Source organism: Phragmites australis, chromosome 13 (genome assembly GCF_958298935.1).
Source record: "Phragmites australis chromosome 13, lpPhrAust1.1, whole genome shotgun sequence".
Classification (NCBI taxonomy): domain Eukaryota; kingdom Viridiplantae; phylum Streptophyta; class Magnoliopsida; order Poales; family Poaceae; genus Phragmites; species Phragmites australis.
Genome location: NC_084933.1, coordinates 26,960,364 through 26,972,739, shown reverse-complemented (window position 1 = coordinate 26,972,739; position 12,376 = coordinate 26,960,364). Strand labels below are relative to the sequence as shown.

The following is a 12,376-nucleotide window of genomic DNA, read 5'->3' as shown; positions in this document are numbered from 1 at the left end:
CAGTAACCGTGCCGTGCGCACCCGACGGAGCGCACCAGTAGCCTGTAACAAATAAGCAGAGGCGGAGCACGCGCTCCCGATAAAAAAGATCTGGTTCAGCCGAGTTGCCAGTCGCGGAGAAAATCTCAGAGCCCAAACAGCCGACGGAATCTCACCTGCTTCCCAAGCCGCCTCCCCTACCGTCCGCCCGCGATGCCGGTGTGGGCCGACGCGGCGCTCGTGCTCGCCTCCCCATCCCCCGCCACCGCCACCGCCACCGCCTCCTCGTCCTCCTCCTGCTCCCCTTGCGGCATCAGGCCCCGCGCCTCCGTGGACTCCAGGCTCTTCTGCAAGGTGGTTCCTTCCTCCCCTCCCGGCCATTTCGTACTCTGCACGAGGACTTGTGAGGGGTTATTGTGAGGCTGAGGCGGGCGTACTGATTTGCTCTGTTAGCAGTTGCAAGCGTGTTTAGCTCGCGTGTATTGGTTTGGTTCCTCGGCGTATGTGTTGCTTTTCGCTCGTTGGTTGCTGGGCTTTGACAAGTGCAGGAGCTTCTCTGTTTAGGGTGCTGGGTGTACTTTGTTCGTCTGAACAGAAGATATGTACGTGTGATTCGAATTAATATGCTGAAAATTGTACTGCCTCAGAAGGTGGAAAATTGAATTAAAAAATGTCCTCTAAAAGGTGCAGCTCAAACCTCAAAGATAGGGGGAAAATGCCTAGAGTTCCATAGCATTTGATATTTGCGCTGTGAGGGTTTTAGTTGTTCATGATGCTGTCATCGCATGCGAACCCTTTTTGATAGATTTTACAAAAACTTTCGTCAGATCTTTACACCGTTGATATTTTGGCACGCTTGCAACTGATGTTAATCGTGCTCAATGTGTAATGGATTTTCTGGGTGATGTCTAGTTAGCCTAGACCCTTTTTTTTGTTTCTCATTGTGTGTGTGTTCGGGTGTGACCTTGTACTCAAATCGGTTCTCTACTTAATACAATGACATGCGGTTCTCTTGCATGTTCCAGAAAGAAATATTTATGAGTGGTGTGAGGCTTTTTCTTGACATCTGATGTTGATCACCGTGTTTCATCCTTTCTTATAATTGAACTGTTTGGTCAACCTACCTGTTCGTTAAGCTCCTACTTTACTGATGTTATAAGTCACTGTTGCTATCATGATGCTATATTATATAGTTGCAACATATATCCCACTTCATATTCCAAGCTAAGTTATTCTCTGGGCCAAATGACTGATCGCTTGTTGTTCTGCAGGGTTTTCCTTATAGCATTCGTTCCAAATCTGGATTCCAGATTAAAAATTACCGTACAAGGACCTTCAAGGTTAAAGCAAAAACAGAATCTGGTGATGGCTACACACGGCTTGCTCCACTTAAATTTGAATCTCCAAGTGGTCAACTTCTGGTCCAAATACTACAATCACACCCTCATCTGCTTCCTGCAACAGTTGATCAGCAACTTGAAAATCTGCAATCAGAGAAAGATGCCCAAAACGAAGAAGCCTCAAAAGCTCCCCAGGACCTCCTCTACAAGTAAGTACCCACAATTTGTTGGAACTGTTTTCTTCAAGTCAGTAGCAAGTACCCGATTACACATCTGTTGTTCTGTTCACCATGTTTTACTTTCAGATGTACCCCAACTACCCATGATGCACTTTTATTCTCACAACGTTAAACAATACTTGTTCTGCTCTGCTGTATTGCAAAAAGGCTCAATTCCGCTGTGCAGTAAATAAATACACCAGAACACAACTTGGCTAGCATAGATGGAAAAAAATATATGATGCAGCTATGAAGATATTATAGAAATAAGAAAAGAAAAAACGTTTGACCCTCCAATGGATCATGTAAATATAGTCATATTCACGTCAATCAGCATTCAACAATGCACTAACTGATGATAAGCTAATTGAACTGCAGGAGAATTGCAGAAGTCAAAGAGAAGGAAAGGCAGGATACCTTAGAAGAGATCATCTACTGTTGGATTGTATATAAGTTCATGGAGAATGACATATCTATGACACCTGCATTATCACCAGGGGGTGGCCCTGTACGCGACATATCCTCACTGCCTAACCAAGAGGATAAACTGCAAAACATACACTCCCCAGATGCTTTTGAGATGATACAAAACCACCTCAATCTTATCATGGGAGAAAAGATAGCAGCACCACTAGACACTGTTGTTGAAATCAGCAACTTAAATCTCGGAAAGCTGTATGCAGCATCAATAATGTACGGTTACTTCCTTAAGAGGGTAGATGAACGATTCCAACTCGAGAAAACTATGAAGACTCTCCCACCAAACCCCAAGCAACAGATAGTATTTGAAAACCTGAAACCTAATCCATTCTGGGATATGGAGTCCTTGGTACAAATTTCACCTGATGGAGAGGAGATCGATTTGAACGATGAAGAATCAAACCCGAACAAGTTGAGGTCTTATGTTTCGCGCTTGGATGCCAATACATTGCAAAGATATGCTACAATCAGATCAAAGGAAGCTGTCTCACTGATTGAGAAGCAAACACAGGCTTTGTTTGGACGGCCAGACATTAAGGTATTGGACGATGGTTCTGTTAATGCAAAGGATGGTAAAATGATAACAATTACGTTTACAGAGCTCACTCATCTTGTTTTGGAGGCAGCTGCTTTTGGATCCTTTCTGTGGGAAGCTGAGAGTTATGTAGAATCAAAATACCATTTTGTTAACAGTTGATTGTGCATTTTTTTTAGAATTTTTGGAAATGGTTTGTGTGCATGTGATAGGGTAGGATCCATCTCTGATCTGTGTTCCCAGTGTATTCATGGTTCTTGCTCGCTATCAGTAACAGCCAAAGCATCACCACCCTTGCCCCTAACAGGTTTATGATTTTCATCAGAAGTGAACGTGATTCAGAGTGTAATTTAACAAGCAAAGGAAAAGTGATACTCAAATACTTGATGCTTTTCAAAATCACTGGACCATGTTCAGAGTCCTCCCCTTCTCCTTGTTACTGTAACATTTTCTCCGAGCCCTTCCATTGTTGTCCTTACTGTCCTGCGACTGAGAGCAAGTAGCTAAGTACAGTATTTTCACTGTGTTCTTTCTTGTGTTTGATTATCACTGTGGCTACTCGTGCTATTGTTCCTCTTGGTACTTCAGTCCATCATAGGACCATGTTTGCAGTCCCCCCCCCCCCCAACCCCCATGAACTTGAATACAGATCTGCATTTGATTCAGATGAAAGAAAAACTTACTACGCATCATGTTCGTGTACTACTAGCTTCCTTTGCAGGACCAGTAACAAAATGTGCACTTCCGAACTGGGCGCCTTCGAGACGGGCAAATGGGCGACCGTTTTCCCTGGCCACAGGTGCAGCCTGCAGAGGCCCCCTCCCACGTCGTGTAGCTGCTATCCCTTCGTCGGGGACGCGGTGATCCGTGTTGGGAACTTGGGATCGGCACGGCACGCCGCACGCGGCGGGTGAGATGGCCGTGCAGTGCACCGCATGCGGCGGCCGGCGCGGTGGTGTTGACGGCTGCGGCGTTGCCCGATTACAACCTTTCCACGTACGCTCCGCGAGCACCTCTCCAGTCCGGAACCAGGGCGTGCACCTCGCCCAGTCGCCCGCGTCTGCAGACAGGGTTGGCGCAGCGGCTCGCCGGCTGCAGAGCACGCCGGGTTCCTTGCGCCTTTGGCAGCCGCGCCGGTAGGCGCGAATCCGTCACAACGCCGCAGAAACGCGCGTGCGCAAGCGCGACGCCCCGACGAGCGTGTGCGCGGAGTGCGTCCACGGCCGGCAGTGGTGCACGAGGAGCGTGTGCGAGCCTCGACTGGGCCTCGGCTGGGCCGCGCGTGGGTGGGCTGGGGTAGGCCTGCACTGATGGGCCGAGTCCAACACGAGCTCGTGATTCCTGGCCGCACTTAGCCCAGGCGGAAGCAAACCGCCGGTTTGCCGGATAGAATAGTACCGTATCGGCTGATGGAAGAGAGGGAAGAAGCCGGAGGAGAATAAAGGAAGACGATGGGGCGCCATTTAAACATACTTACCTGAACGGGGTCGATGACCGATCAAAAAGGGCCATGGCCTAGGTCAGTGGCCTCCATTGCACTTGGGAGGAGCACTGGCTTACCATCTCCCCAAGTGGGAGAGTGGACGTTATAATTTGTGGCAGAGGGGGTACGCGTTCGCGCGGCCCCTACCAAGTCAGTGTTAAAGCTTTGCGAGTAAAAAATGTTTAGGTTTAGAGTGTTTTAGGCTGTTGATGCAAATGGTCGTCCAGTCCTGTGCGGCACCGGTGTTCAGGATCAGACATAACACCTAAGGTTACCGGCCTTTTTCACTTGTCATTAAACGTATGAGCGATCTCAGCAACTCATTATTGCTACGCTGATTACTGTTTTCGGTGGCAGTGGAACGGTACTCTTGCTATTATGTTCATAACTGGGAATTGGGGACTCGGAAGGGTTTTTCGGGCTTCCTGTGTTAAGCTTCCTTTCATACTCATCCGAATTCACGAGTGCACGGAATGATCTTTAGTTGTAAATTTGTTGCTTGAATTTCAGTAGTACCATCACCGGGAAGTGCATGTTTATGCTCAAGTGAAACAAGCCAAAAGTGCCAAACGTAGGACTTCGTCCTCAGAACTCCGCATGGCAATAAAATGGTCCATTTAACAGTTCCGGATGATAGCAATGTGATTGCAGCTTGGAATCGGAAGGCCAAATGTCACAGCTCTAATTAAGTCTAGGCAACTCTTGGGGCTCCGGTGCTGCATTTTAGAAACAATTAGAGTGGTTCACTGAATCTGAGGGAGGTATCATGACATCGACAACATAAACTCGGAGGGTTCTGAATACCAACTCAAGTAACTCATTCAACACCCCCAGAAGCTTCAGGTTCTCTCAATCTACTCTCTCACAGGTATCCATGGCCGGAGTTGGGCCTGCTACCACTGGCAAGATACAAGTTAAGTTCCTAGTGGACACGGAGAAGAAAAAGGTGGCGTTTGCAGAGTCCGGCAAGGAGTTCGTGGATGTGCTCCTCAGCTTCCTCACTCTACCAATAGGCACCATTGTTCGTCTGCTGGGCAAGGAGTCATCTCTAGGTTGCTTTGATGACCTGTATAAGAGTGTCGAAATTCTTGATGCTAGCCACTTCCAAGTTCCAAACCAAGGCGTGCAAGAACACGCTGCTTCCGCCCCTCAGCGCTGCTGGGAGGCTGTACGAGGTTCTCCTTGTCAGGACTGACGAGACGAACCACAGGAACATTTGGGTTTGCAGCCAGCGTGAGTGTTTCATTGATCCGATTTACTATAGTTCAGTTCCAGATGTTCCGTGCCGGTAGTGTGTGAAATCCATGGACCTTTTGTGGAGTTGGATCTTGGATGAAGAATAGCGGGGGAGCCAAAGAGGATGGAGTTTTTGTAAGAGACGGGGAACAATCCGTATCAAAGCTTGTGACAAAAGAGTTCACATTCACGGAAGTAGAGGTGAAGGTAATTTTTCTGTGACTTCAAGTTTAGATCACAAGTCTACATGTGTGAATTGATTTTTGTAGGTACTGAGCCTGCTGAGGGCTGCATTGGTTTGTCGTGAAGCTCTGACCCAAACAAAAGAGACGGCCTCGCTACTACTAGCACTAGAGCTCGGCCAGGACGCGTTCTTCACGACATGTTGCAATCGCTCTTCAGATGGCAGAACGGGGTGGAACATGAAGTGGATGAAATGAAATATTGCAATCGCTCTTCAGTTTCTTCGTCTGTCCTACACTCGTACTTATTGAAAGTGCTATGCGCACATCGCAACATTTCACTGTTATGGAGGATGAACATAATACGTGTGATTTCGTCGTTTATCTTGCTAATCGTGCAGTCTTGTAGGCACTGTGCGCAACTTGCAACGAACGGCTAAAAAGAATCAAATGCTCTTCTTCTTTTTTTTTACATCAGAGCATGATCACTTTGCCAGGGAAAACAGAGGTGCATGCGGTTATGAGAATAAGTCTGCATAGCCAGCTCCAAAATTCGTTACAGCCCAACACATTTGTGGGACAAGCTCGCGTACATATAGCATATTTCGTTCTCACTTTGTGTAAAAGGATTAACCCCAAGATACTATATTTAAAACACGAATACTTATAAACTAATTTTAACCTATCTAAATTACCAAGATATTATTAAATCCATTAGAGCAAAACACTTAGCCATACATACCAAAACCAAAAATAATAATGGACCGAACTATTACAAGACTGTTGCTTCTCTCGGTACTTCAGTACATCGTGATCTCCTCACGAAATCGAATGCAGCTCTCCTGCAGCCGGTTCAAAGAAAATAAGCTTTTTGACTCCTCGTCCATTAGCTTCCGAACCAGGAAACACAGGCCTACAAACCTGTAGCCTCTAGGCCCGGACACCTCGACTTTCCTTGCGCTGTTCCCGCGCGCCTGGTGTTGCCATTCGCCTACATTTCGCATCATGAGCTCGACCGATGGTCTCAACCCATTCGTCTGGACACGCCGGCTCTCGGGTCAAAGCCCGTGGTGACGATCGACGGTGTCCTCCAAGTCCCGAAGTCATCAAGGTTGCAGGACCATCGGGCCGCGCAGCATACCGCGGGTATCTCGCGATGACTCATCGGAAAGAATCTATCGGCGTATCGGGAACCATTGACCCAGAATTAATCCTGATGCCTCTCATCCTCATACCCGTGGTTAGTTTCTAAACGTCGTATGGTTTGGTCTGGCGTACTGGTGTATGGGTAAAGAAAAGAAAATCAGGCTTGGATGCAAGTCGATCTCTATCAAAAGAGTAGAAGAGAAGAAGGATGGCATTTGCATTTCTTTTTCTAAATTTCCCACCTTTTATATTTTTCCGAATCTTGCTGTTTCTTCTGTTTCTAGTTGCCTTGGTCCTGCTTATAAAGGACCTGATGAAAGGTCCAGAGTGCACTCTTGGCGGTGTACTAAGAGTTGGTGAGCTCTTTAATTATGCCGAGAGCTCTGACTTTCACTGTGGGTAAGATGCTCCACAACACTTCCTATCTACCGCGAACTGGGCGTAGCCGCGTAGCTCATTTAGTTAGGATATTTGTGGTGCAACATGTCGTTTCGAGCTATATACTCAACATGAGTCCTATTTTTTTAATTAATTCTTTGAAAAAAGTAGTACATGTATTGTACATTCAGTGATTAAAATATGTGCTCGCTCTATATAATATGTGTGCTAGAACAACCTCACATAAATATGTATAAGACATGAGTATAATGTGAGTATGTATATGGACGTATGTATGTCCAACCTTTGTACTTAAAAAACACATCCTACCTTACCGAGCAAGCGCTCAATCCCGAGGTATATGAGCTCTGAAGTACGCTAATAATACTAAGAAGAGATCGGGCATTTACTATGCTGTTGCTTGCTATCACAATGAACTAGTCATTGAAGTCAGATTCGAAGGAAGAAGGGGAGGGGGGGGGGGCACAAGGCTTGCCCTCCATACACTAGTAAGCAACCCATGCATTTGCTCATCGCCTCGTGTGTTGGTTGGCATTTCTTATTGGCTTCTAAGCTCACCGCATACACTATTGCTCACCCACTCGTTTCTCTGGCTAGTTGTGCAATCTTGAAATCACTGTGCGCAACGTGCGATGAACGGCTAAAAAGGACAATCAAGTGTTCATGCTTGTCTTGTTCCATGGCATGATCATTTTGCTTGAAAGAACAGGGCACAAGTATTACCCAGTAATATGAATCAGGCATTCAATTCAAGCACTGATTCGCCACTCAAAACCCAAGTCAGGTTCAGATCTAGTTGTTTTTGCACCTGTGGGTGCCACTCAAAACCCAAGTTGATATCTCGAGGTCTATTACGGCATTACCTGGCTCATCTGCTCTCCTCGCTAACCCTATGGAGATCTCTCCCCTCTCCTCTCCCACCAGTCACCACCGCCTCGCCAACACCCCCACGCGCGTACGCCGCCATGTCGCACAAACATAGAGACATGATCTCGCTCCACCACTCATCGGCGCAGTCCGACATGGATGAGATCAAAAGCCTCATCCACGCCGCGTCCTCCCCGCCCGCTGTCCTCTCGGCGCGGCCGTCCTCCCAGCCGCGCGCTTCCATCTCGATCTCCTTCTCCCTAGCTTCGACGCCCATCCCCTCAAAGCCCGCGCTCCCCACCACCTCCATCCTGATCTTCGTCTCTGTCTCCCCTGTGCTGCCTGCGTCCACCTCTGTCTCCATCCCCATCACCTTCGACGAGTTCGAGCCACCGCCCAACACGCTTACCGAGCCCGTATAGGACACTGTGAAGCGCGACCTCACCCGAATCGTCAGCAACCTCAAGCTCGTCATCTTCCTTGGCCTCACCGTCTTCCTTAGCCTCACCCTCACCTGGTCCGCTTCCGATAAGAAAGTACCCACTTCCTCCCGTAGCATATCCGGTACTCTCCTTCATATGAATCTAGTTGTTGGCTTGTTGCGATGATAGTGTTTTATCGGATAGGATTCATGTTATACCTGTTTACACATGGAGCTGGATAAGAGCTATCACTCAGAGCTGTATCGAATTGATTTTGCTTTTTGATTAAGGTTCAAAGCAAGGTGAATGGGGGTTCAAAGCAAGATCTGTGAATTCTATGCTTGTAAAAATATGAATGTTAATTTTGCAAGATCCGTGAATCAAAATATGAATTTTGCTTTTGCTTTTTTATTAAGGTTCAAAGCAAGATACGTGAATTCGGTGCTTTATCCAAGTGGGTCTTCATGTTTCCTCATTTTAGTTATGGTATGATCACCGGCTGTATTTTGTTCGGGGTGCATAGATCAGTTTGGGTTTTCCGTCAGGGCTAGGGGCGGGTGGTTTTGGACCCATTTGTATTTTTGACAAGATCGGGTTTCAAGTTTTGAATTTCGGATGGGGTGTGTTCTTGCTTCATCCGATTCTAATCTAACCCGTTGCCACCGTTATGTATGGGCCTGGAATCCGGGCACGTCTGACGTATCAGCTCGGCTGCTGAACGCCGTGGGCCTGTGGGCTGTGGCAACCGTGGCGGGCGCGCACCGTGCGTGGCGTGAGAGGCGACTGCGAGCTCAGTTGGGCCGCGCGCCGAGACATTATTGGTTGCCGGCTTGGAGTTGGTGGGCTGGTTAGGCCTCTATTGGGAAGGCGAGTCCAACACAAATCTCGTGACCCCTGAGCGCGATTAGCCCACATGGAAACCACCTGGTTAGCAGAATAGTACCGTATATATCGGCTGTTGAAACCAAGGAAGGAAGCGGGAGGAGAATATAGCAAGATACTTACCTGACGGGGTCTATGAGAGCCCTGCTATTTTGCACGCCCGCGAGAAGGCCTCCTCACGATCCTTCCGACAGTCTCTTTTTTTCTTTTCAGAATTTTTTCTCTCCCGTGTCTTTTCTTTTTAAAAAAGTTTACACAAGAAAAGTTCTTAAAAAAAATTGCACGAGAAAAATTTAGCCCAATTTTTTTTAAGAAAAAGTTAACAGAAAAGTTTCCTCAAAAATTTTAAGCATGAGCAAAAAAAGTTAGATGTGCATGAGCGAAAAGGATTTTCGGGTCTATAGCTCATCATGAAGGGTCATGGCTAAGTTAGTGACCTCCATTGCACTTGGAGATGCACCAGCTTACTATCTCCTTAAAGCATCTCTAAAAGTCCCCTAATCTCACTTTTTATAGTCAAATTTAGAAAATTTTATTCAAATTTCAGCTCCAACAGCTTTCCAATCTCACTTTCAATGTTTACCAACGTCTAAAATCGTCTCTCTCACTAGCTACTTGTGGGAAGCGCCCCTCGCTCCCAAAACACCCAACCGCCCCCTGATCTCACCGCCTCGACCATCCTCTGTCCAAGCCGACAGCGTCGAGAGCTCGCCCTCACCCTCCTAAGTTGACGCCCGACCGAAGCTTTGCTTGCACCACCCTCTCCTTCTTCAGTCGTCACCTCACGATCCCCTTCGACCTCTCCGTCGACCGGCCGCTCCAGTGCCTCCCTGCCCAAGCCGATGACTTGGTGAGCTCCATCGTGCTTCACTGAAGCTCTCCGACCCTTTCACTCCCTCTCTCCCTCGCTGAATCACACTGCCACCGCCGCCATTACTGTCGCTGATGCACTTCGCCGATGTGCATGTCATCGCCAACCCCACAAATGGGTTCACCTCGGTGCGCTGAACATCTTGGTACCACCCATTCGCTGGACTTCGCCACCGTTCGTCGTTGATGAGCGATCAATGGCCGGTCAAAATCGATCCCCTCCCCTGGGTCGATTTTGACCAGAGTGGTTGCTATGTTGCATGTGTGGAGGAGTTTGGGAGATAGATGGAGCTGATGGTTGGAGTTTATCTGTCGGTGAGATAGGAGAGAGAGCCATTGAAATATAGGGAGTAGGGTACAGAGAGTATGTTGGAGAGTATAGCAATATAGAGGGAGATTTTTTTTTTAGAATGACTTCCTATATAAAGATATATAGAGTAAATTTTAGGAAGTTGCTTGGAGATGCTCTTAAATAGGAGAGTGGACGTCATAATGTGTGGTAGCAGGGTTTGTGTTCGCGTGGCCCCTGTTAAATCTTCAAATCAATGTTTGAATCTTAATTTGAATGTTGATATAAAGTTCTTGTTTCAAAAGTGTTGAATTCAGAGTTCAGACTTAGACTACTAGTATTTTTTGTTGTACAATACTCGTGGCATTTGGTGTGTGGTTGAGAATTTGGGTAGGATCTGGAAGTGTGCTTATTGTTTCACTTTAAAATATAGTATAGTGTCGTTCTTCGGTGGTAAATTTGTTGCTTGATTCGAGTGCTACCTCTGTTGTCATTTACCTTTTCTCGACAAACTAATGGCTATGCTTTTTGCCGCAGTTCATCGGGTTTTTTCTTCTGTTTTTGCAAGCGCCCAGTGTGGTTTTGCGTGAACTAGTTGTTAAAGATAGTATCAGGCTTTTGGAGCATTTTCATTGCAATTTTTTTTCAAAACCAACACAAGTATTTGTGGCTTGACCATTTTTGCTCAAAACCAACACAAGTGTTTTTTTTTCTGTTTCGTTCAACAATGTTCTTCCTTTATTTTTCTAATGTCACATTATGGCTATGCTTTTTGGTACTATTATTCTTTTTGGTGTGTGAATTGAGATGCACTCCTATATATGTGTGCACGCACACCTATGTGTGTTTGTGTTGTCCTGTTATTTTTTTCTGTTCTTTTCCCCTAAAATCCTTTTATCACTTAAATGTTTGATCAACATTTTTCAGGTCTATGATATCTCATTACGGACCCTTTTGTGTTTATCTGATGCTCACACAGGTGGATAGGGGGTGGGGTTTATGATTATCCAAGGTGGTTTTTGTTGGGGAAGAGCTACCTGAACAAATAAGGAATTTAAAGGGAGATTGATTTTTTTTCCTGGTGAGTTCATGTGAACTCTAGGCAACCACATCCATGATATGGCGTTTTGTGTTGTTGGTTTTTTACCTGTTGTAAATTGGCGTATTATATTAGATATTTTTTCCTCTGTTATGTTTGTATGTGTCTGTGTATAATTCGACTCTACAAATACACACAGTATATGTGTTTTATGTGTATGTGTATGTGTGTATGCTTGTTTATATCTCATGTGTGTCTTTCTCTATTGTGTGTGTTTGCTTTGTTTATATATATGTTTTTCGTTTGTATCTGTGAACCGGTATCTCTATGTATCTCTATTGTGTGCATGTGTTTGTTGTGTGTTTGTCAATAGGTCTCTTCTATCTCTATTTATGTGCCATCTCTCTATCTCTGGTTCTTTGTTTTTTGCTGTCAAAACACTGCTTTAAGGTAATAAATAGACCCCTCTCTCTATTTATGTGTATGTATGTGTTTTGTCTGTGTGTGTCTTTGTATTTCTTTTTTTAAAGTGTTTTTTATACATGTACCACTGAATATATAAAGTTCTTTGTTATAACTAAAGGGAGTACATAAGAAGCAGAAACTTTTTACACAATCATGTGCTCCTAGGGATGGTAATTAAACCCGTTTATCCACAGGTAACTACTCTAATAGGTCAGGTTCGTGGGCGCAAATTGCTACCCGATGGGTATATGGGTATGTGTACGGATAAGACTTACCCATGACTGCAACACCTGTTTACTTATATATATACATGACATATGGGCTAGTCCCCAATCCAATCCCATTGCCCCTCTTCTGTCTGCTCCATTCCCCAACCCAACCCCATACACCACCACCTCAATCCCCAATCCAACCCCGCCGCCACCCCTAAGCCCGAGTGACCCACCGCCACCCCCAAGCTCGTCCGCCGCCCGTTTGGCTCGTCGCCCCTCCTACATCCACCGCCCCTTCGCCCTAAGAGCCCCACTATCCCGTTGCCGCACCA

The 12,376-nt window shown here is 46.2% G+C and overlaps 1 protein-coding gene, 1 non-coding gene and 1 pseudogene across 2 annotated transcripts; all 3 read left to right on the top strand.

Moving 5' to 3' along the window:
- Positions 1-58: 58 nt before the first annotated feature.
- On the top strand, positions 59-2,954 carry LOC133888003 (UV-B-induced protein At3g17800, chloroplastic-like). The gene is made up of 3 exons (XM_062328077.1): positions 59-333; positions 1,251-1,528; positions 1,916-2,954. The coding sequence occupies exons 1-3, from the start codon at positions 193-195 to the stop codon at positions 2,712-2,714; spliced, it is 1,218 nt and encodes a 405-aa protein (XP_062184061.1). The 5' UTR covers positions 59-192; the 3' UTR covers positions 2,715-2,954.
- A 1,067-nt stretch (positions 2,955-4,021) lies between these two features.
- LOC133889863 (U1 spliceosomal RNA) lies at positions 4,022-4,181 on the top strand. The gene has a single exon (XR_009903945.1). It is a non-coding gene; the product is annotated as a U1 spliceosomal RNA (small nuclear RNA).
- A 3,782-nt stretch (positions 4,182-7,963) lies between these two features.
- LOC133889578 (protein YIP4a-like) lies at positions 7,964-8,619 on the top strand (annotated as a pseudogene).
- The last annotated feature ends 3,757 nt before the right edge of the window (positions 8,620-12,376 follow it).